This window comes from Tiliqua scincoides, chromosome 2, assembly GCF_035046505.1.
Source record: "Tiliqua scincoides isolate rTilSci1 chromosome 2, rTilSci1.hap2, whole genome shotgun sequence".
NCBI lineage: Eukaryota > Metazoa > Chordata > Lepidosauria > Squamata > Scincidae > Tiliqua > Tiliqua scincoides.
In genome coordinates this window covers 103326651-103352528 of record NC_089822.1, presented here as the reverse complement: position 1 = coordinate 103352528, position 25878 = coordinate 103326651, and the positions used below count along the sequence as shown (strand labels likewise).

The window sequence follows — 25878 nt, the reverse complement described above, 5'->3', positions numbered from 1 at the left end:
GTTCAGGGCCAAAACTGTTTTGATCACTCTGGTAGCTGGCCTATGCCAAAAACTACACAGAAGAAATGCACCCCTGTTGGTTCTTCTGGACTTCTCAGAAACTTTCAGTACTATAGAAAATAGTATTCTTTGGGACTGCCTTGCTGGAATGAGGTTGGGAGCAATATGTTTCAGTGACCTCTTCCTGGAGGTTACACCCCCAAAAGGTGCTTAGAGACTGCTGCTCAAGTGAGCGAGGGTGCAATTCTAATCAATTTTCCAGCACCAAGGTATCAGCAGTGCAGCTCCAATGTGAGGGAACAAACATTCCCTTACTTACCTCAGTGCTTCCCAAACTCCTACAAGGGAACCACTGTCTTACCTTCTCCTACAAGAGGCCTTACACAGAGAAGGCCTCCAAGACTGCCACCCAACTGCATAATGTAGCACATGCCCCACTGGCACAGCTGTGTCAGTGTGGAAATGTTGGATAGGATTTGGGCCTGAGTTGTGTTTCCTCCTGTAATAAGGGCTTGAATGCCAATCCTTCCTCCTCCTCTTCCGACTTATAATCCCATATGAAGGGGTGAGGGAGGAAATGGATGAGGAAAGGAAATTATGTTCTTATGCCTACGACCAGAGAATATACTGCACCTCTTACATTTTACCAAGATTTGGGGGGGGGGGGGGAGGAGAGAATAAGCACAACTCGCTTACATCTCTTTCCTCACTCCTTCTGTAGAAGCAACAATGGAAAGGGGTCCACTAACTTTGCTTAGTCTAAGGCAGCAACTTTCAACCTTTCTCATATCACAGCACACTGACAAGGTGCTAAAATTGTCAAGGCACACCATCAGTTTTTTGATAATTGACAAGGCACACCCATTGACAGCAGGGGCTTGTATCCCCCAGTGGCCCCACTAACAAATGACCCTCCCGCAAACTCTCATGGCACACCTGCAGACCATCCATGGCACACCAGTGTGCTATGGCACAGTGGTTGAAAACGGTTGGCCTAAGGACTTGTTTAAGCTTTGGAATCAAAGTACCTTTAGAACCAGACTTTGTGTTTATACAGCATAAACTCTTAACCAGTTGGTCTCAAGTCTGCAAACTCTTGTCAAAATATTTAACAGCAAATTTCAAGTTTACACATTGGTATGCTGTTTCTGAGCTTGATTTTACCTAGCTAAGCATTTCCATGCCCCAGAACTGTAACTGAAATTACAATGATATGCTTGCTTCTATACGCAGTTCACCAGAAACACAGTAAAAGGGAACAACTATGCACGTTACCCACCTCTGATCTACTGGACTGAGTAGTGAATATTAACCCAGGAAAGCTGGCTATAAATTATCATAACAAAGAGTTATTAGTAGGGCTTTAACATTTGAATGCAAACCCCTATGGTTCAGGGAACTATCTTTTCATTTGCTCACTCCACACACTTAGAAAAGTTTGCTTAAAAGGGGTATATAAACATGCTAAATTCAATTTTTAAAAATCATGACCACCATCAGTTTTCAGTTTATTCTAATGACAATATAAGACGGTGGAGCTCTGAAAATTGGTATGTGAGAAAAAAAGACTACAGGTCCAATCTTGTTATACACGTATTTTTTATATACAGATTTGACTCAACGTGAATGGCCACTGTAAATGAGAAGGAATGTGCTGATCCCTGGAGAAGGGAAAAATGCATCCCTTTAAAAATCACATTTTAAAAAACTGCTTTTCTTACTATTGTAGAGAAACAGTAGTGCAAGGGGTTACAGGTATAACCTAATTATCCACAGATTTTTCTAAAGGGCCCTTTAAATTAAAAGAAAACAGTCATTTAACAATAGTTAATACAAGAAAGGGCAACCAGCTGACAATCCATCAATCAGTCTCTATCCAGGCACTTAGGCAAGCAACCCCTGCTGCCCCTCTGAACATGTGAAAGAAAGATAATCACTTTGCTCTGGGTGAAGGGAGCACTCTGAGTGAAGCCTTTCTAAGCTCCTGGAGAGAGACTGATTGATGGATTGTCTTCTTAATGACTCTATTTTACATCACAAAAGTCAGCAAGGGTGTTTTTATATCAACTAGCAAAAGGACATTGCTTTTTAAATGGATTTGCTTTAGTGATATTTTTGCCATCCAAGAATGGAACCCTCACAAATAATGAGACTCAACCTGTACATTGCATTTGTCAAATAAACAGAATCTACTGATCAGTTAAACACCAGTTGTGTTTTGCTAGCTAGGATTTCATGAAGCAAACTAATTTAAATGCAACAAAGTTGTGGATGAATGATCCTGCTGAAGTGGTGCACTTGGGCTTTAAAAATTACTTTAACTGGGTTAGAGAACTAGGACTGTAGCATGTACTTCATAATATCTACTTTTCCAGTAATTGCACTGCAGTAGGGCTACTAATCATTAAATCCATCTAAAGCAGCGATTTTCAACCACTGTACTGGAGCACACTGGGGTGCTGTGAATGGTTCGCAGGTATGCCGTGGGATTTTGGAGGGGAGGGTCATTTATTAGTAGGGCCATGGGGGGGTGAGCCCCCTGCTGGCACTGCAGTGCACCTTGTCAATTGTTAAAACACTGATGGTGCCATGAGATGAAAAAGGCTGAAAACCACTGATCTAAAGGGCCCAGATCCTTTCAGCTGCCATGGCAGAGCCCTTGCAGCGCTTCCAAATGCACAACAATGACATCATACCCAATTACATCATATATTACCAACAAACTTCTGGGAACACCAGAACTCCAAACGGCATGAAGCTTGGTTTCCCAGGGCTTTGAGTTCCATGGCCACGCAGCTTAAAAGGAGCACTGCTACCAACCACAATCAGTTTACAGAAATATTCCCAACGGAGCAAGCCTAGGCATGTCTAATCAGAAATTAGTACCACTATGTTCAATGGAACTTACTTCCAGGAAATGGTAACTAGGATTGCAGCCAAAGTTTCTTCCAAGTATTTCCTTCTATTTTGCTCAACAGATACGTTTTAGCATAAGTGTATGTTATTGATGAGGCTAATGAAATTCTTATATGATGCACATGAATGATATGCAAATCATTCTTATATGACTATCAGCAAGTGGAGAAATAATTTCTGCATCCTTTTACTTATCACAGAGGCTGGCTACATCTCATTGTCAGGTACAGCATCCCAACAACACTGTCTGATTTAATAGCCTGTGTGGACAGCATTTTGATTCTCACCACCATGCCCAAGAACAAAACCATATAGCGCTTACCTATATTCCATATAGCGCTTACCTATATATATTACCTAATTTCCTGTCCTTCAAATGGTTCTCTTCAACCATACACAGAGCACTGCAGATGCACAGATTACAACACACTCTCCAAATTCTTAAAAGTATGCCCATCCTGCACTAACAAATAATTTCATCCTACATTCATTGTCTCAGTAAGGACACTTCCCATTGCATTCTTCCCTATCCATAGTTTTTAAAAAATGTGAAAAAATAAATAACCACACCTAGTACTGCAACATGAGCTCCTACCACCAGCTCAGGTGCCCTTGGGAGACTGCCTGCTGCACCAGAGGCAGGGAGAGGAGGGGAAGAGAAGACGAATGAATACCCTCAGCAGCTAAGAGGACAAATGAGTTGGTAACAACAAGCTCAGGATCAGCTCAGAAAGCACCTGCTGCTTCTCAAAAGAGACTTCAGCAGGGAGGCACTCTGAAGCATGAATACAAAGTTTCCACCAAGTGGAAGGGCATGAGTACCTGATCAGTTAGCCAGAGGGCTAGAAGGCTGGCCTGTCAACTCTTCCTTCCCTCTTGGGGCATTGTCTGCAATGCCATGCCAAGCTTTGAAAGTTCTTCACATGTCTCCAGGGGCAGAATGCTGCCCTCCTACACAGCTTTCTACAAGGTACCACTTCATGATCTATGCAGGTGTATTTCCATATAAGAGCCTGCACAAAATGTGCAGAGAAAAAAACAAACAGATTTATATGCACTCCCCCAACGCACACACAAAATCTCTTTAACAGTCTATTAAATTAGTTAACAGTACTCATTCACTTCATAAAATACTATTAAATAGCCGAAGGAAAGGATGTTGACACAGACTTTCAAGAAGTTTTTAGAATGAATAACGTACCAAATATATTGGTGGAATGTCCTTTCCTAGCAATGGGTTTCAATTCATTATGACCCCATCCATACTGCCGGTAATTATTCCAGGCATGTTTCATCATCTAAATACAAAAAAAAAAAAATTGTGATCAGTTAACACAAATCATCAGTGTAACGCATTATCTTCCAATATTTGATTTAAAACATTTAAAAATTCATCCTAACACACTGTACTTTCATATTGTCTAGTATTGTATTATTGTATTGGCAACCTTCAGTCTCGAAAAACTATGGTATCGCGCTCTGAAAGGTGGTTCTGGCACAGCGTCTAGTGTGGCTGAAAAGGCCAATCCGGGAGTGACAATCCCTTCCACACCGGGAGCAAGTGCAGTCTGTCCCTGGTCTGTCTCCCTGGCTATGGGCCTTCCTTCTTTGCCTCTTAGCCTCAGACTGTTGGCAAAGTGTCTCTTCAAACTGGGAAAGGCCATGCTGCACAGCCTGCCTCCAAGCGGGCCGCTCAGAGGCCAGGGTTTCCCACTTGTTGAGGTCCATCCCTAAGGCCTTCAGATCCCTCTTGCAGATGTCCTTGTATCGCAGCTGTGGTCTACCTGCAGGGCGCTTTCCTTGCACGAGTTCTCCATAGAGGAGATCCTTTGGGATCCGCCCATCATCCATTCTCACGACATGACCAAGCCAACGCAGGCGTCTCTGTTTCAGCAGTGAATACATGCTAGGGATTCCAGCACATTCCAGGACTGTGTTGTTTGGAACTTTGTCCTGCCAGGTGATGCCGAGGATGCGTCGGAGGCAGCGCATGTGGAAAGCGCTCAGTTTCCTCTCCTGTTGTGAGCGAAGAGTCCATGACTCGCTGCAGTACAGAAGTGTACTCAGGACGCAAGCTCTGTAGACCTGGATCTTGGTATGTTCCGTCAGCTTCTTGTTGGACCAGACTCTCTTTGTGAGTCTGGAAAACGTGGCAGCTGCTTTACCGATGCGCTTGTTTAGCTCGGTATCGAGAGAAAGAGTGTCGGAGATCGTTGAGCCAAGGTACACAAAGTCATGGACAACCTCCAGTTCATGCTCAGAGATTGTAATGCAGGGAGGTGAGTCCACATCCTGAACCATGACCTGTGTTTTCTTCAGGCTGATTGTCAGTCCAAAATCTTGGCAGGCCTTGCTAAAACGATCCATGAGCTGCTGGAGATCTTTGGCAGAGTGGGTAGTGACAGCTGCATTGTCGGCAAAGAGGAAGTCACGCAGACATTTCAGCTGGACTTTGGATTTTGCTCTCAGTCTGGAGAGGTTGAAGAGCTTTCCGTCTGATCTGGTCCGGAGATAGATGCCTTCTGTTGCAGTTCCAAAGGCCTGCTTCAGCAGGACAGCGAAGAAAATCCCAAACAATTGAGTGCCTGCCTGTGCTGGAAGAGCTTGACAGTGAACCAAGCTAGAAGAACTTCACGTGGCCCTGGACTCCCTTGCCTTTGGCAAGGCACCTGGAAAAGACAGCATCCCTGCTGAAGTCCTAAAATGCTGCAAAGAGATCATCGTCACTGAGCTGCATGAAATCCTCTGTCTCTGCTGGAGAGAAGGTGGAGTACCTCAAGACATGAGGGATGCAAACATCATCACGCTGTACAAGAACAAAGGTGACAGGGGTGACTGCAACAACTACCGCGGCATCTCTCTCCTTAGCGTTGTAGGAAAGCTGTTTGCCCGAGTTGTACTAAAGAGACTCCAGGTACTTGCAGAGAGCGTCTATCCAGAATCGCAGTGTGGATTCCGAGCCAACAGGTCCACCACTGATATGGTATTCTCCCTTAGACAACTGCAGGAGAAATGCAGGGAACAACGACAGCCACTCTTTATAGCCTTCATAGATCTCACAAAGGCTTTCGACCTGGTCAGCAGAGACGGCCTCTTCAAGATTCTCCCCAAGATTGGATGTCCACCCAGGCTCCTCAGCATCATCAGATCTTTCCACAAGGACATGAAGGGCACTGTTGTCTTCGATGGCTCCACATCAGACCCTTTTGACATCCGAAGCGGAGTGAAGCAGGGCTGTGTTCTTGCACCAACCTTGTTTGGGATTGTCTAGTAACAGAGTACAATACCAGCTTTCTTTCAACTGAAAGACAGCTTTCGAATTTAAAAGTGTTTCTAATAAAAGTAGAAGTGAACTTTGTTCAATCAGGGAACAGAGAGTTAGCAGTACTTAATCTAAATGGGTGCCAATCCAGTAAACCCACGTAAGTGAGCAGAAGAAGATAATCAACCTACGGAAGTTTATGGGAATCACATTTGTGAGGATCACTTCTAAAATTAGGTTCTGAAGGTTCTAAATTTTTAATGAGGCGCCTAAAATTTTATTATTACCAATACTGTTACACCACTTTCCAACAAAAGGGAGTGCACAAAGCAGTTTACAAAGCTAAACAAATTTATAAATGTTTTCTTGTCCCCTATGAATTTATATTCTAAAATATACACCTATTTTGCCTCAGATAATTTGTCAAGCATTTTCTGTCTGGCTTTAGCAACACAAAGATACACTCACAGATCAAAGCTGAATGCCATGGTTAGACAAATGTAATAACAAATGTATACATAGAATGTACAATAATTTAAAAAATGTCAAGCACAGAAAGAACTCTGGTCCTAATAAACATCTCCAACATCAGAGAGGGAATCTAAACTATGGTCTACTACAGAAGATCTCCTCTCTTACCCACCAAAGAAAGAAACTTGTTTAAAAGGGTACTACAGATAGTGTCTTGTAAGTGGTGGCCTTGCTGCTGAGAAACTCCCTCCTTAAAAAGATCCATATTTCCCCCTCACGTGAAGGATTTGAAGAAGTTTTAAAATAATGTATTTTACCACTGTTCTTTCTAGATATAATTTGTTGTTGCATTTTCAGCTGATCTGCAAACTGCTTTGTCATGAAAAATAGTACTGAAGTTTGTTTATTAAACACACAGGCAGCCCAATCCTAACATGCTCTGGAGCAGGCAGGCCAGCTGATCTGCACTGCAACCAGAGCAGGACTGGGCTGGGATGCAGCGCAACTCGGAGTAAGGGGAATTAATTCCTCTTACCCTGTGTTGTGCAGCAGCTGCCTCTATGGATCGGATGCCCCTATCCAATCCATCTACAATCATCATCTTGTACATCTCGTACATTACAAAATCAACCCTAGGACTCTGTATGAAAGTATTTTCAAGGCTAAAAACATCTTCAGTCAACATTTTGAGATGGCCTGCAGCATTTAGCAGATTCAGAAAAGATACCCGATTGACAGAGTTAAGAGTGTGCATAGCATATATTTCTACATATACTTCAGACAAATTTTGACTAGAATAACCCAAAACAATCTCAACAGGATTCCCTGAATGCAGCAGCACAAGGGGTAATTTTCTTTCTACTTTCACTTGATGGCAAATTTTTACATTTTATTCTGAGTACAATTAAGTTCTATATTTTACATCATTTTTGTTTTCGAAACAACAGACATTATACAGATTGGGTTGGTACTCCAAGACTGAGCAAGGCAACATATGATTTGCATGTAGTACAACTATTTTAATGCGGCCCAGATACCCTCATAAGAAGCTGGAAAATCTTAATTTAGTGTTTAAGCATCCAAACAGTAACAGTAACAGATATAACTGTTATCAATAGAAAAAGAAGAATATATCAAAAAGAAGAGTCAAACTTTAAATCAATCACAACTAAAAAGGAGAAGCAAGTTCCTTGGAATAACATACCCATTTAGCTTGTTCACAATGCAATAACTCAGTGGAACAGAGAATGAAATTATGTGCACACAATTTTAGACCCCCAATACATGCAAATGGCACCAACTTCAGGGTACGCACACACACATCAGACAAAAACTAAATCAGGCTCGCCCAACTATTTAAAGAATGTAAAAATGGGATATCTGGATCAAGACCATCGTACTTCATTAATATACTGGGTTACTGAACAAGATCTGTTGATGTGTTCATTAACCATGCCATTCCACAGCTGGTCAGTTCAAAGTTACACGTATGGAAGAATATCTTTTTCTCCAACTGCAAAGCTTGACTGCATTCCTATTCCACCCCTCCTGCAAGAAACTCAGAACATGCAAGAGGCATTGCTCTCTGCCTCTCCATTTTATCCTCACAGCAACTGGTAAGATGAGCTGGCAGACAGTGACTGGACCAAGGTCACTCAGTATGTTTAATGCCTGAAGAGGGATTTGAACAAGGCCCCCTAGTCCTAGCCCATCACTACGCCATGCTGGTTCCATATTAGTAATTACTGCTGTACTAATATTAATTGTAATAATAATAATACTGGCACTCTCTCTGATTTTATCCAGCTACAGAATAACCAGTCTGATTTGTTTTAGCTTAGAATAGCTTATGTTAAATACACGATCTGGTAACAGAAAGAACTGGAAATACTAAATGCTACATCTCACCAAGTATTAATCCCTTGTTCACTTTTCAAGAGCTTTAGAAAACAAAAATGTTCTTAGCACTGGCAATTTTATCAATAATAATAATAATAATAATAATAATAATAATAATAATAATAATAATAATACAGGTATTTATATACCACCTTTCTTGGTCTTTATTCAAGACTTTATTCAAGGCAGTTTACATAGGCAGGCTTATTTAAATCCCCGTAGGGATTTTTACAAATGAAAGAAGGTTCTTTCTTTCAAGAACCACAACATTCAGGTGTTTCTCTCTGATTTGGTTTCACATTCTGGCCTCCATCCTCCCACGCTCAGAGCAGATGGAATAGCTCAGCTTCAGCTTGTCAGCTGCTTCTAGGTCACACGGTGCCGGTGGCCTCGAACTGGCAACCTTGTGGATGTTATCTTCAGGCAAATGGAGGCTCTACCCTCTAGACCAGACCTCCTGCCCATTTAAGGAGCCCATTAGGTCTCCTGCCCAGACCTCAAGCCTATTTAATGTCAGACAAATTTCTTGGCAGGTGTATTTAAATAAAATGTATTCTAAAAGTTCTCATTCCAGACCATTTTGTTTGTCTTTTTCACACATTCAATTTGTGGCTACCACATTTCCTCCAAATATGAGGCAACAGTTAAGAATAGGAAATACAGACTTAACCGCTTCCTGTTAACCTCTGTGTAGTTTTTTCTAAGCAACCAGACTGCCAGGAGGCAGCCTGAAGGTCGCTATGAGCTGCTACGTTTAGCAACCTCATTTAAGAAAGAATCTTCTCCTGGGTAATATTTAAAATTGCAGAATGGGCACAGGTGGCACAGGGGCATCCCCAGTATCTGAGGATCTCCAATATCCATTGGGGGGGGTAACAGGGGCCAGAATCTGTTTATCACCACTTAGGTCTCTTCAGACATTAGAACTAAGTTGCTCATATTCTGTACCAGTGCTATAAGGTTAGCATGTTTGTCAGTTCTTACTCTTACCAGAAATAAAAGTAAGATAATGGACAAAGTGACTCACATGACAAGCAAAAAGAAACCCTGGAGGGAAGGAACATGAGGGTGGGGCAAAACTGATCAGCAGGGGACAAGCCTGGTTGCCACCAACAGTATGATTTCTGAGAGGTTTATAGAAATAAACCTGCCGGTGAGTAAAAGTCAGATGACTTGACCCATTACCTCTTTAATTTTGTCCCTTTTTTCTCGAATGTCTGGATCCACAGGATCGCCACTGTTTATTCCTACAAGATTTGGCACAGGGACTGGCGGCAGAGGTTTGCTGCTTTTGTTCTTCAAACCCTGAATAATCTTGTTCTTTTCCGTCTGAATTTCTGCTTGGATTTCATCCCGTGGCTTTTGCAGCTTCTCTTTTGCTTCCTCAAGAGCTTTCTCATGGTCTGCACGAATTTTATCTCTCAAGCGTTCCTCTTCTTCCCTAAAGAAGAAAATGAAGAGTTAGTGCTAATTTCTTAAAGGAAATTTGAGAGGGAATCATATCAGTAGGGGCTGAACGTATCTTGCTTTCATAGCAATAGCCTATGTAATATTTCAGCAGCAACTGCATTCAACCTGCTAAATATTTACCAACAATACAACAATTGGTGTTTAAGAACTTATATAAGTTTTAAGCTCATATCAAAATATCAGAGAAAATCCAGCAATTCAAGCAGATCCAAGTGCATACAAAAAAATTTCACTGTCTCATTACTCGCAGCAGAATGTGTGACTAGATTCAGTTGAAAACCACGGTTTCAACTGATGGAAGGCTACATGAAAGATCTACCTCCTGCTGTTCAATGGCATAGGCAGATGCCATGAATGTGTGCACCAGCCTAAAGAATGCTGAAACTCTGAAACTACTGTATTTAAAAAGAGCCCAAAAATAGACAGTTATTTATAACAAGGGAGATACAACCAAATGACCCTAGCTAGAGATGTTAAGGTAGCATTTGCTAGAATTTATTTTATTTTGCCTCTAATTTCAAGTCTCTCTTTTTTGCCTATTTAAACCTTACCTACATTTTCAAAAAACCTTTTGTAATAAAATTACTGTCAGGATGCATCTTATGTGAGGGTTTGGTTCTGAAGTCTCAGAAAATGAAGGTGGAGGACTATTGCTCTGATTCTTAACCAATACCTTATGGCAGGGGTGTCCAAACTTTTTGGCAGGAGGGCCACATCTCTCTGACACTATGACATACACTATCTCTCTGACTCTCTATGACAAATTTGAATAAATTTACATAAATGAATTTACATAAGAGATGGAACTTATATGAATGAATGAAGGTCTTGCAATAACTCAAGGCCTTGCACAAAGCAAGGCCAGCCTTTCCTTTGCTGCCACTGCTGCATCACAGATGTGAAACAGCAAGCAGTGGAGAGAGCCCTCGTCCCACAGCTCATGTGAGAGGTTGAACAGTTGGCTGTCACGCTGAATGCAGTTGCATCAGGCCAGTGCGGGTTCCAGCAAGTCTTCAGAGGGCCAGAGACTCATTGGAGACTGGGGGCTCCCTGAGGGCCGGATTGGGAGTCCTCAAGGGCCACAAGTGGCCCAAGGGCCAGGGTTTGGGCACCCCTGCCTTATGGAATAGCACAGGCGTCCATCTTATCTACATCTATTTGAAATGCTAGGCAAACATCTGGCAATTTGGACTGCAAAGTCATTAATACGTTTGATATCACCCAATCCTATCGCTTATTTTCAGCAGTTCCTAAGAAGCAACAGAAACCATGTGTTTTTCTCTGACTACTGAGGATCTGGATACGGACAACAATTTTAATACAGATAAGTAGGAGGCACTGTTAGTTAAGGAACTACCTCATCTGGGCTAGATGTTTCATCTGCCTAGATGGAATTGCAACCACCCTGAAAAGATCAGGTTTGCAGCCTGACAATGCTCTTTGATGCAGCACTACTTACAGAGGCTCAGGACGCTGTAGTGACTAAGAGTACTTCTTGTCAGCTTTGACTGGACCCAACTGCATCCTTTCCTGGAAGAGTTTACCATGGTCAGACCATGGAAGTTCGTAACTTCCAGGTCTGACAACTACACCATGCTTTATGTGAGGCTGGTGTTGAACATTTAGCAACTTTAATTGGTTCAAATGCTGGACACCACTCTAGCATTGTTCAGGTTGCACTGGATGCCCATCTCCATGGTTCCCAAACTATGCGCTGGGGTGCTGCAGCGAACTCACAGGGGTATCACGGGATAGTTTACATTTCCAATAGAGATGCAGCAACAGAACTAGAGGGGCACTGTGAAAAATTACCAAGAACTGTAGTAGCACTGTGGTTTGGGACTCTCTGGCCCATCAATTTCGAAGCACAATTTAAGGTGCTAGTTCTTACCTTTAAGGTTCATAGTTTTTTGAGGTTAGGTAGATGGGCCACTCACTATCTCTCAGTCTCACCTACCTCACAGGGTTGTTGGGAGACAAAAGGAGGGAACTATGTACACCACCCTGAGTTCCTTGGAGAAAGGGCAGTATAAAATGTGAAAAATAAAATTAATACAGTCGAATCAATAGTGGAATGTCAACTTCTGAGCTCTTATTTCAGAAGGGAAAGGCTCTGTACTAAGTAGGACTCCCCCCCCCCATATACAGTACAATTGCCTCATCCAGATTCAATGTCAAATTGCTATGATGAGCTAGGCACATCCACCCAAGAATGTAATATGATGTACATGAAAAATATCTATTCTATTTCCTAATACAAACAGTCACTAAAGTAAAATTCATTGTGACCTCAGAAGCTGCTTCACTCTCAATTTTTCAGATCATTTTTGAGGTCATGGTCCAATCTGCAGGTCCCATGCAGTTCTTGCACAAGCAAAGCTCTTTGGACAGAGAAGAAGCCCTAGTAGGGGAATGTGCTAGGACTCCTGCACAGGGAGCAGCAGACAAAGGAGGACTAGACTTATCATTTATGAAGGTTCTCAGGTCAATCCATTTTAAGAAGGCCATTTTTATGAGCAATTATTCTATTATCTCTACAAGATAATAGAGCAGAAATAAAACAGAATTATGCCAGCAGGAAATTCTTGTTTTTATACTAGTGTAGGTTCATATAGTTTTAAACCAATTTTCAGATATAAAGTTTTTCACCAATATGACAAAAACTATAGCAAAATACTCATCCCAGTGCTTCCATTAAGTCTTACAAATACTTCATTGCTAGAAATAATAAATATTGCTTTGGCTGAGCATCTGAAAAAATAGAACATTATACAAAATGTAGGAAGACAGGCACTGCCAAGCAGGCTTCCAATTTAACATGAACAGAAGTACAAAATACTTAAAAACCAGAGGAGAGTACTGAATTTAAAGCACAACTTAGTTATAGGCTAACTGAAACAGATGTGTATTGAAGGGAGGAGAATCAACTAGCAGCAACTGGCAAAGAATTCAATAAAGAAGAAAAAAGCATCAAGGTGTAAAACAGAAAAAGCAAGAAAAAGTATGAAGTTTCACAAACACAAGAGGACCAGCAAAATGCAAATATATAGAAAGCAAAGATGAAAAATAAACAGAACATAAAGAACAATTACATTTAAAAGTTCACAACAATCTAAAACTGAATGCAAAAGTTAACCAATGCAAAGTGCAGAGACATGCTACTATCTTCAGCTGGCTTGGCATAAACCAAAGTCTATCTTCCCTTCAGTTCAGGGACAGAAGGGGGCTGACCAAGATCAGGCTTTGTTCAATGGAGATGGGGGGGGGGGACTGGGCTTGAATGAAGTACTGCATACCAATTTTTTCCTAGCCTTGTAAACATTTTGGCGATAGGTTTTTGCCACTGAAGCAATTGCAAGGGGAAAAACTTTCAGTTTTTTGAAGCCCCTTCCCCGCATCCTGAAATGGTGCCCCTGGGCCATCGAGTACATACAAACGTCGCTCTATGGAATCCCATTATGAATTCCTGCTTTCTGGTTTGCAGCAGTAGGAGGAAAAAAAATACACAGCAAGATTTGGATTTGCAGACCTAGACCCAGTATTCTAAATTAAATTTGAAAAAGCAATATCTTTAAGAGCTTTAGTTGTGGTTACTTTTTATTCTTCTTATAACAGTTTAAAAAAAAAAAACATGACAGGAGTTACTTCTGAGTAAACACGCATAGGCTTCCACTGTTAGACCGTTAAGCCGAAGCACACGTACATGAAATATTAAAGGACCATGATGTGATCCATGGACACTACTCTTCCAGAATTCAGGTCAAGTTCTCAAAACTCCATCTTGACCTATACTGTACTTGTTATCAAGTTGCCGGTTCATGCAGGTCACAGACTCTGGGAAAAAGGGATTGTGAAGCCTTCCATCTCCTGTTGGTATGTGCTTGACTTCTGCCTGTGTTTCACAGTATGTCAGGAAAGAACTATAACAGTGCTTGTTTGAATTCTATTCACACATTGTCACATATTAACACAGAAATAGGGGACCCCAAAACCTATGGTAATTAAGCCCTTCCAAAGAAATTTCCCTCAGAGTTGCATATAAGCAGTAATCTAAGTTCCAATACATTAAAGGACATTTCAGCTAGTCAGGTGCGCTCTACCTGATGCAACAACTCCTTTGTGGGTGGCTGTGTCAAGTTAAAGTTGTCTGGTGCTGCATGGAACCTCCCACACCAAGGCTTGGCAGGCTGTTTTCTGGAACAGTAACTACTGCATAATTGTGCGTCTTGGCCTTCTCTCCAATCCCCTCTCTAAACCCTGCCCCTCCTTAGCTTAGGGAACAGGGTAAAATGTTAGGATTTATCCTGCACAATACCCATGTTTTCCTTTCTCCCCTCAGGTGTACCCTAAATACACAATCCTACTTTACCATGTTTAGGCATACAATTCTTTTTATTTCTGTACACTGCTAGTTTTGTTCCTAGTTTAAAATTCCTTATCAAGGTGCTGTTTTGCTTTATCTTAGCCACTCTTTTTCCTTGGATTTCCCTGCATTCTTCTCAATGGAAACGCTTATTAATTAATTCTCTAAACAAATTCCTTTGGTAACACAACAGAAAAAAATTTAGTGAAAACGCAAAGGGTTGCACAATGGAGAGACACAACAACGAGTCCAAACTAGTTGAGATTACCAGGAAAATAAGCCTTTTGGATCACAGTGGGAAACTCCGTGGAAATATCATCACAGTATGCTGCACACTGAAATGGGTAAATTCAAAATAAAATATAGACATGGAGTTGAAAACAAAAATGAAAACATTTCAAAAATGCTGAAGTTACAAATGTCAAGCATGATATTGCTTACGGTTCAGAGCACACCATTGTAAAACATAAATTAGACCTGGAGTAGGTACACAAAAAGACAACTTCAATGATTAGGAGTTGGTGTCTCTTAGCCAAACTGAATGGGACTTTTTTGTTTTGCAGAAAAACAATAGCAGTACTTGAATGGTGGGGGAGTAAGAGCACTTAAAGAAATCTACAAGTCCTACCCACTGATTCCCCCCACTTTTAGCCAATGCATGCCCCCCCCCAGACATCAAAAAGCAATAGCTGGAGAGCAAAGTCCCCATAATTTAAACACTGGAAGCAAAATCACTAAGGAGCGAAGGGGCCATATAAGGATAAAAAATTTTAAGTGGTGCGAAGTCACACTTCTATCCAATGAAACTAACCGGCAGCCAGTACAACTGCAAGAAGGATAATTTAACTTAGGGCACAATTCTAACCAACTTTCCAGCACTGACACAGCTGTGCCAATGTGGCGTGCACTGCATCCTGCAGTGGGGAGGCAGTCAAGAGGGCCTCCTCAAGGTAAGGGGATGTCTGTTACCTTACCTTGGGGCTGCATTGCGACTAGGTCAGCGCTGGAAAGTTGGTTAGGAGTGCACCCTCAATGTCAGGTTTATGGAACTGTTCTCAAGATGCAATGATGCAATTGTGGAAACATACAGAGACTAATACCCTGCAAAACCTATTTCTTTCTTCACTCAATACAGAAGAATTGTCAGGCAATGTCACAGGGTGAAAAAGGCCTACTAAATCAGTCAGTTACACCTGACTCACTGCGAGTGTGAACCACTAAACTTGCTGCAACTCAGATAAAGTTCCTGTGCCATTTTCAAAACAGCTGCCAGAACTAGTGGCTGCAGAATCCAACTACATTTTAACAGGACTGTAACACATAGGCTGAAATTCAGATGCAATGTGAAACCATGGCCTAACTAAACCTTGTTAACCGGCTTTAAAGTTTAAATTCCAGCCTGTCCCCAAACTAGAATTTGAAATCACAGTTTGAAGAGGGTTTGTATACCATAGTTTGCTGTTATGTCTGACTATTGACAAACTACAGTTAAGACCATTTCTCTCAAGAGGGCTACTACACCATGGAAATGGATGTTGTTCCACCTCAAGAAGTGGCTGCATGATGCAGATAGGAATGAATTTAAGGAGTTGAATGCTGTAGTTAAAAAAAAGAATGCTCTAAATTATCAACCAGTTTCCCTGTTATCTTTCTGAAAGATTGAACTATGGTATGGATGCTTTGATTATGGTTAGCACAAACCATGATTCGGCATTATACATGAATCCAGCCAGAATGTTTTGCAAACCAAAAAACATTTGCAAGACACCACACGTCTTATCAGATTTAAGCTTTATTCCTGTGCCCTATCATCACGAAGTTTTCCTTCAGTCATGCAGCCTCTTTTTGAGAAACTTGATTTATTTTCAAGATGCCCCACTTCAAACAATCTACCAATGATAAGAACTAGAATTATGGACTTTACAAATGCACTGTGAAGGGCAGAACAAAAGAAGCTACTTTGGGTCTATTCTCATAAACATAAGAAGTGAGCACCTATTAAAAATGTAACACAACACAGTCCTGGAACGTGCTGGAATCCCTAGCATGTATGCACTGCTGAAACAGAGACACCTGTGTTGGCTCGGTCATGTCGTGAGAATGGATGATGGCCAGATCCCAAAGGATCTCCTCTATGGAGAACTCGTGCAAGGAAAGCGCCCTACAGGTAGACCACAGCTGCAATACAAGGACATCTGCAAGAGGAATCTGAAGGCCTTAGGAGTGGACCTCAATGGGTGGGAAACCCTGGCCTCTGAGCAGGCCGCTTGGAGGCAGGCTGTGCAGCATGGTCTTTCCCAGTTTGAAGAGACACTTGGCCAACAGTCTAAGGCAAAGAGGCAAAGAAGGAAGGCCCATAGCCATGGAGACAGACCAGGGACAGACTGCACTTGCTCCCAGTGTGGAAGGGATTGTCACTCCCAAATTGGCCTTTTCAGCCACACTAGACGGTGTTCCAGAACCACCTCTCAGAGCGCGATACCATAGTCTTTCGAGACTGAAGGTTGCCAACAGAGACTAACATTCAGAGAAAACACACAGTTGGGAGCCATAACTGGTCTTGGCTCCTCTTGAGTTCCTGCTATGGTTAAAAAAATGTGTTTAATTTAAAAGTCTTGTTTTGTCAGCTAAGGCATTCTAGTTTAAAATGAGTAAAGAGTGCCATTTAGAAGAGCTAGCTTAATCAACAGAACATAAAATTTGTACTTAAAGGCTAATATTTCACCATTTGCTATTTGCCATTAACAAACTGAAAGCAAACTGCTTTTCTTTCACCAAAATGGTTTAGTGGCCCCATTTCTAAATGCATGGAAGAGAAAACCAGGTTGTTTTTATACCATCTCAGCGGAATCATTTGAAAGGTATTAAAATAAACCTAATTCACAGTATCTCACCAAATACATAAAACCACACTTGTTTCCTGAACAGATAATATAAGAGAGAATCTTTAAAATTAAAATATGGATTTTGAGAGTACAAATGTATTTTTAAGAGACTGCTCCTAAACAATCCAAGTTTAATATGCAAAGTTGACATGACCTATTCACCATTTGTTATGGTTTTTAAAATAGAAGACGGCAAGCACCTAAGTCCCTATTAAAAAGTTAAAAGCTGCTCTAAGGACATAAAGGCAGAAAGCTGCCATCACTGTGAAAGTTAACCGTCCCTATCTTTGCTGGCTGTAACTGGTTACACTTTTGTCTGAAGCACAAATAAACTTCTGATCAGCAAATATATATTTTATTTAGGCAAGAGCCTGCTCAAACGAAAGGTGAGCAGAGAGTGGACATTACTGGGCTTGGAAGTCTTTTGGATCACTGAGCAGTCTTCTGTTTAAAGCTAAGTGCAAGATCAAGGATGAGCCTCTCCTCCCGCATTTTTCAACCTTTTTCATCTTATAGACACACTGACAAGGCACTAAAATTTTTAGAGCACACCATCAGTTTTTTTGGCAATTAACAAGGCATAATGCACTGCCAGTGGGAGGATCACATCCCCTAATGGCCCTACTAATAAATGACCCTCCCTCAAACTCCTGTGGCACACCTGCAGACCACGCAGCACATCAATATGCCACAGCATAACAGTTGAAAATTGCTGCCTTACTCTTACCTTGAACCCAGAACTCAGGGTTTTATTTCTTTCAAGTGCCACCAAAACTCAGCCTAACAGCAGAAACAAGACCTCAGTGCTTCCTCCAGTTCAGGGAGGAGCAGAGTTTGTGACAATGGAAAATGGTGGCTGGATATAAAAATCAGATCTATAGACTCCTGGTGGTAGGGAAAACTCTATAATCAGTTCAACTTGGCATTACAGCAATAACAATACAGGCTTAGATAATACGATTTGTTGTGGGATGGGGAAGGAGGTATGTAAGAGACTCGGACAGTACAAATTTGGCCTAGTATTTATCCATCACCAAACCTGAACTATTTTTCCCCCAGGAGACTGCCAGGAAAGATGGAAAAGAAGAGTGAAAGTGGTTAGTTGATCAAGGGAGGTTGGAAGCCACAGATGTTTGCAGAGACAAATGAAGGTTGTAGGGCAGTGCTATTCAAACTGGGGCGTCGCGACGTCCCAGCTTGAGGGCCCTGGTCTCTGCCCCCTTAAGGGGCGGGGGCAGTCTAGAGGCATGGGAAAGGCAGCATCACGCCGCTCAGGGGGCTGCAGGGGCTTGGGTGCACTTATCCAAGCCTCCTGCAGCCTCCCTGGGGTGTGGGGAGCCCAGTGTGACTTCTGGCAGGGCTCCCCGCAGCAGGGAAAGTGGATGCGGAGCAATCGCGCTCCACTCCCTGCACCCCAGGGAGGCTGCAGGAGGCTTGGGTAAGTGCACCTAAGCCCCTGCAGCCCCCAGAGCGGCGCGATCCCCAGGATCGCGCCGCTGCCTTCCCCCCACCCCCGCTACCTTCTCCGCCCACCCCTGCAAAGACTTATTGGCTCTCAAACTCTCCCAGAGAGTTTGAGAACCACTGTTGTAGGGCTAGGGTACTACAACAAATAGAGGAGAAAAGTGTAAGCAGGGCAGGGTGGCCCCACTCTGAAAGAGTCAGTAACATTTAGTAAGTGCAGAAATATGAGATGGCTGCATGCACTTAAAAGGTTGGCTTTCTCATTTAGGCAGCTGCACCAATAATGAACTCTAAATTTCACAAGGCAGTTACAGATTTTGCACTGCTACAGCAATCCGTAGTTATACAACTTTTTTGGCACAACCAGGACACTGCAACATCAATCACAAAACAAGGCAGAACCACATCTGTGACTGGAAGGTTGACACTGACAGTTCAGGGAACTAACAGCCCAATCCTATGCATGTCTACTCAGAAGTAAGTCCCATTAGAGTCAATGGGGCTTACTTCCAGGAAAGTGTGGATAGGACTAGGCTGCTAGATTCCAGATTTAAAAGGGATTTAAAACTCATCAGAAACTTGGCATGATGAATCTCAGCTTTCTCCTTATTCCACAGGCTTTAAAACCAACTCAATCCTATTGAAAAGGTCACAAAACATGTGCTGTGAACATGAAAATCTCATTACCTGCCAGACAGAACTATATTACTGATTATTTAAGTCTTGAGAAAAGACAAAATCCTTCAGGTTTTTGTCATTATTTCTAGATTTCACAATGCCAAATTAGTCACCACAACAGTAGCTAAACAGATAACTCATTTGCAATTCAAAAGAGTTCCAGTACTCAGTAACAACAAACTTGCTAGGTAACATCAGAGCAGTACTCTTCCAAAGAGAGATATGGCAAAGCATCTTCCCTCCCCCCCTTTCCTACCAAAGGGACACAGAGGAGGGAATGCCCAGAAATTCAGCAGTCCTCAGAAGTGGCTTGGGGCTGAATCATGAAACTGCAGCATAAAGGAGGGGGCATTATCGTAGCTCTGCAAGTGCTACTCTAGATATTACTCTTTGCCTTTAGCACATTGTGGAGCACTATCCCACTGTCAGCAGACTGAGGACCCCCTGATGCATTTCAGCCCAACTTTTTGAGAACCACAACAATACTGTAATCACTGCACTTTCTGGTTTGAATCTGTATAGCCAGACTCAGGGGAGAAGGAAGATATAGCAAAACTACCGTAGTCTATGTTATTGAAAGCAAGAGCAGAGGCAAAAGGCCGTTCCTGGTTGCCAAATGGTTGAGTATGACCCATCAGCCATCGCAAAGACTGACTGCAAAAGGAATTAAGGAAGGAATTCTGAAGTATTCTCTCTGTCACTCAACTGACCAGGTTCAAGCCATGTTTGAACTGTATTTTTTATATACTTCCAATGGAACCATTTATCAATTATCATACATACACTATACAGTACTTATGTTCATAATAAGTTAGAACATAAGAAAAATCTGCTAAAAATCTGAACTGTTGGATCTCAGAATTGTTCCAATCTGACACTATCAGTAAGCAAAAATACTCAAGTTCCTATAAACCGACAACTACTTTAAGTCACAGAGAACAAATTAGGGTATGCTGAAAGTATGGACTCCTCGCTGAATAAGAATGCAAGTCCATATTCCCATTTGGCCATTTATGAATGCTAACACATTACAGGACAAAAATGAGGTACTTACTCACGGGTAATAATATTTAGTTACAAGAGCTCTAGTATTTAATGCAATATACCATTATTCAAGTAGCCATGGGGAAGGAACAAAGTGGAAAGCACAACAGATGAGATAACTCTTTGGACACAATCGTTTTTCTGAAAAGGCAAAGTAAAAAATCTCTTTCAAAACATAATCACAATACACAGGAAATGTTACCACGTTACAAGGGCCATGCATCAATCCAATTCAGGCCTTTGGAAATTAGGAGGAGGTCACTGAATTTAGCTGCTTTATTGCACTAATTTTATAGCATTATAAGGTAGGCGGAATTGCTTTAAATATATTAGGTACGTGCTGTTCTTTTATTTTGCTGCAACATTTCATTTCATTATGTACTTTCACTTTCAGTATTCCATAAACCTTGGAGAAAGATGTGGGAGGAGGAAGGAAAGATTCAAGATTACAGACAGAAGTTCACTATTGTATATAGTATGCCCAGCTAGGTTGATAAACAGGTCAATTGACCAGTAAAATAGTGTTAACTGGTTGTCTATTATTTAATCAGCTCAAAATACTGGCTAGTCAGAATATTTGAAAAGAATGCCACTATGTAAGTCATAGCTTACTTTCTTATTTATTATGGTAGCATTCACTAGTAAGGGTGATAGAGAGAGCAGATTGTTCTTTGCAGCACTCTGGGACAAACCTTACACAGCAAAGTTCCTCCCATTATAACTGCAAGCATCTCTAAATACAAACATGAACAAGAACACAAGCAGTCATCAATGGCAAAGATGACCATTAGAACTGCCCATCATTCCATCTTGTTTCGTACAAGAACCAGAGAGTACCCTCTCCAAATGATCAGCCATCTGCTTTGTAGAGTTCCTGTGAGTGCCTGGACCTGGATCTAGGAAAAATAACAGCTATTAAAAGAACTGTTCAATGAACTGTTCGCATTTATAGAAACCTTACCTAACATTCTTAAAAGTTCTAATGAGGTTCTGTTCCACTTGACTGCATTGAAGGACAGGTGAAACAGGAAGACTCACTGCATTGGCTCAGCTGGAACCAAGTGCATTTTGGCTTCTCCCTTTCCAGAGCTGTTTCTCACAGTGGTCATGTAACTTTATGTAAGAAGTGGAAACTGAATGAGCTTGTTTTCCTAAACCCTTGCCATACCTTTTTCCTTTCTGATTCTTGTCTGTTATGAGTATAAACCTGCAGGTACAGCCTGTGTAATTTTTGAAATTCATATACAACACCAAGACAGTTCAGGTACTTTATAAAAGAACAATACCACAAAATTTTAAGTTAATGTCATTGTTTCACAATAACAGTTTAACTAGTTTGTTTTTGTAGTTCAGTTGAGTATCAAACTTGTATATAATTGAAATATTTGTGATAATAAACCTAAAAGCCAAATGACCACCATTTGGTATTTACTAATATTTGACTCGTTGACTGAACAAAACTTTTTTTAAGGTGGTCAAATGCCCAACACATTTCACCTCATAATATATATTTCCCCTCACCCCAGGAGAAGAATTGCAGCAGTTTGGGGATTCTGTCCTTTTGGTGTTGCTCCTCTTTTCTCCTACATACATTATATATAATAAAAATAATTTTTCAGATCCATTTGTCAGGAGCAGTTCATGAAAACTTATGTGCCAAGTTTGATTAGAGCTAGGCTTGAATAAAGATGCTTATAATGACATATATAGCCACTTATTCGTGACATCAGTATACTTGGTTACAGAGTACAGTAAGCAAAAAAACAAGTCTGTCACAAATATCTATTAAATCCTTTCTTCCAAGTTATTTGAGGTTGGATACACACCTCTTATTTCAGAAAATTGGGCACAATCTATATGTTGGTGGAAGGGATTGCTTCAGCTCATGACACATGGACCCACATATCTAAAAAAACAGAAGGCAGAAGACAAACACCATCTGAAGTTCTCATCTCTGTCATTCCCCAGCACTCCTCAAGGATACGACCCAGGGAGAGGGGGAAAAAGCATTTGCCTTTCTTCTCTGGGGTATTCCTTGGGCAATAGTGCATAGAATGGCACATGGCTGATATGTACCTGGTTTTCCAAAGTCCAAATTCATGGCATACCCTGGTTCACTGTTAAGCAGGAAAGGAAAGGCAAAGATAACCTATCAGTACATCAGAGAAAGACACCTATCAACACAACAGGTATTTGACAGCTCACTGATGGAATACCAGGACCCAAAGTTGATCAACCACTGCTACCTCCAAAGACCATTAGGTCAAACTCAAGACTGACAGCACAATTCTACACAGTCTACTTAGAAGTAAGCCTATTTACTTCAATGGCCCTCACTCCCATGTGTGTATAGAACTGAAACCTGAAACACAACAATGCCACGTTTCCTTCAGTCACACTGAGAACCAATCCTATGCATGTCTCCCCAGAAGTAAGTCCTGTTATAGTCAATGGGGCTTACTTCCAAGAAAGTGTGGGTAGGACTGCAGCCTGATGTGGTCAAACCTTACCTGTGCCTATGCTGGTCATGCCCTTGCCCGTGGATCAAGTATCCCCCCACGTTTTTGCCCCCTTTGCTGGTGTCCACGTGAGGAATCAAGACATCCTCCAAGCCCAGGTCAAAGCGTTTGTGTTTGGAAGAGTCTGGCAGGAAGAAGAAGGCCCCAAAACACAACGTGATGAAGGCACTGAGAATCAGCAGCAGGATGAATTTCTCAGAGAGTCTCAACGTAGCCCTGTGGTGGGGGAAGGAGGACGACGGACCCAAGTTGCGAGGCGGGATCCGGCGCCCTGACAGAGGCAGCAGAGCCGGGGTGGTCATGGTACCCGGGAGGGGAGGCAGAGAGACGAGCAGCAGCTGCAGGGAGGAGGAGGAGGAGGATGGCTCTTGCTTGGTGAGGGCGGGGGGCTCCGAGGCCCTTGCCGTGTCTTCAGGAGGGTGCTCCAGGCAGGGAAGCAGTCATCAGAGCGGCCTCCTCCTGGATGGGGGGTCCCAAATCCCGGCGGCCTATGGCGGGTCTGGACCAGCCGAGCTCATCCAGAGGCAGGCAGGCAGGCAGGCGAGGGTGGGGGGGAGAGGCGCACCTGGGCGGGCGGGCCGTTGGGCTTCACTTCGAGGGGGGGCCCAGCCCGTCACCGCCACCGTCACCACATGCCCGGCCCGGGGATGGGGTGCCTCCCCTCATCACGGCCCCTCAGGGCAGGCACCGGCCCGGCCCCTCCGTCCAGTCCCGTCCTAGGGCAGGCGGCCCAGGGGAGAGCGATGGAGCCGGCCTCGCCTCCTGGCTCCGCTGGCTGCGGGCGGCCTCTTCCCCCCACGGCGGCAGCGACTCATTCCTCAGCCTCCTCCCCCCGCCTCCTCCTCCTCCCTCGCCGATCAACCCCGGGCCAAGCAGCGAACAGCGCTGTCTCCTCAGCGAGCGGCGCCGACCCTTCTGCGCGTGCGCGCGGGGAAACCGGAAGTATCTCTCAAACATAGAGCTGAGCGGGAAAGAGCAGCCCTTGCTCTTCTCTGGGCTGGCTCTATGGTCTTGGGCTGGGAAGATAATCGTGGGCTGCTGCCTCGAACGTTCGAATGCTGCTGGATCGAATGTTCAGACAAAGAGGGAACCTGGGAAGGGGGAGGGGCTGCTTTTAAAAGGGCGTTTCTCAGGTGAGAAGCAAGATGACACTAGTGCCTGTTGTCCAAGACATACATTGCTGTTCTGGTTGCTCCTACTGCCAGAGATGCTCTAGGACAGTGGGCACAATCCTCACTAGGTCTACTCAGGAGTAAGTCCTATTTTGTTCAATGGGGCTTACACTCAGGAAAGTGTGGTTCGGATTGCAACCGGTGTTTCTCAAGCAGTGGTCTGGGTACCACTAGTGGTACTTGAGGTGGTGTCTGATGCGGTTATTTTATCTCGCTCTCGTCTGGGACTAAAACGTTTAATCAGGAAGTGTACTGAATTTTTCTGCTCCAACAAGCTACAAATTAATTATGTCAAATCAAAAATTATGGTCTTCAGTAGGTCCTGGAGACCAAGTGAGTGGAGATTCAATGGTCAAATTATAGAACAGGTTAAAACATTTAAATATTTGGGTATTTTATTTTTGCATAATTTAGCATGGACGCGCCATCGCTATATGGCTCGTTCTATTGCTAAAGCCTCTTCGCAAGCCATCATTAGTTTTTTTCATAGTAAAGGAGGTTTGTATATTCCAGCGGCACTGAAGGCTTTTAATGCGAAGTGCTCTGCCCAAGTTTTATACGGGGTGCCGATTTGGATTAAGGCATTTAATAACTCACTGGAGCAGATTCAATCAGCCTTTTTAAGAAGTATACTAGGCCTGCTCCGGTGTGTGTCCTATGAGGTGCTCTGTATTGAATCAGGCCAAATTCATCTCGAAACATTGGCATGGATTAGAACAACCAAATTTTGGCTAAAAATTTTCTATAATACTGATCCGAACACTCTCCTATATCACCTCCTTGATGACCCATATTTCTCAGATAAACCTTGGAGCACAAAAATAAAGCAACTGGGAGTTGAGCCTGACCTCCTTGGCCATTTGTCCCAAGATGAGGCATTTAGGCTCATTAAAGGGAGACTTTTGGATACCTATACTTCTAATATCCTACTTGCTGTTAATAAAACCTGTTCACCAGCATATTATCACCTACCGGTCAAAGTGGGGGAAATTCCCAATTATTTTTACATTTTTGGAATGCCCAAAAATTAGAAGGGCTTTTTCTATGGCCCGTTGCAACTCTATTCCATCCGCTGTTCTTTGGGGTAGATTTCAAGGTATTCCTCTTCAGGAAAGAATCTGTCCTTGCCCCCAGCAAGTTGCAGAAACGTTAGATCACCTCCTTTTTCATTGCCCGCTCCATAGTGTGGCTAGGGGAAAATGCTTAGTTCTCCAATCTTATCTTAACTTCTCTTTTTAGGTCTCTGTTATATTGCAATCTTTATTAGCCTCCACTGATCCTAACATCATTTTCCAGATAGCTACATTTATTTCACAAATAGTGGCGTCCAACTTGAAGCGTGTCCCTACTCCATGAAGTCCGTGTTTTATAATTGTCAATTTTAGTTTGGTATGCTATGGTTCTCTAGTCAGCTCTTTCAAGTTTTGTTTGTTTGTGTTTTTTTTTTTTTTTTTTGTATATGTAAGTGTGTATGTATTGTAACTGTATGCCAATAAAGGTACTGAAACTGAACTGAACTGAACTGAGGTGGTGTCTGGGGATACTCGCATGACCACTGGGCACCTGTCACCGAGCAGCAAGACCAAGAACACGACTCAACAAACAGCAGTGGGAGGCTTGGTTCGGTGGGCAGAGGTCCAACCATGCTTTTAACTGTACTTGAAAAAGCCATCCCATGTTGTCCACCCTAAGGGCCCAATCCAATCCAACTTTCCAGCACCGGTGTAGCTGCAAT

The 25878-nt window shown here is 42.6% G+C and overlaps 1 protein-coding gene across 1 annotated transcript in view; it reads right to left on the bottom strand.

The window, feature by feature from the left end:
- Nucleotides 1-23499, bottom strand: part of MAN1A2 (mannosidase alpha class 1A member 2) — a 53588-nt gene extending 30089 nt beyond the window's left edge. Inside the window, exons 1-3 of the mRNA XM_066615067.1 lie at nt 22963-23499; nt 9734-9989; nt 4118-4214 (exon numbers count right to left, since the gene is read on the bottom strand). Coding sequence (XP_066471164.1) covers nt 4118-4214; nt 9734-9989; nt 22963-23273 — 664 coding nt within the window. The 5' untranslated portion in view covers nt 23274-23499. The remainder of the gene's footprint in view (nt 1-4117; nt 4215-9733; nt 9990-22962) is intronic.
- Between the last annotated feature and the right edge of the window lie 2379 nt (nt 23500-25878).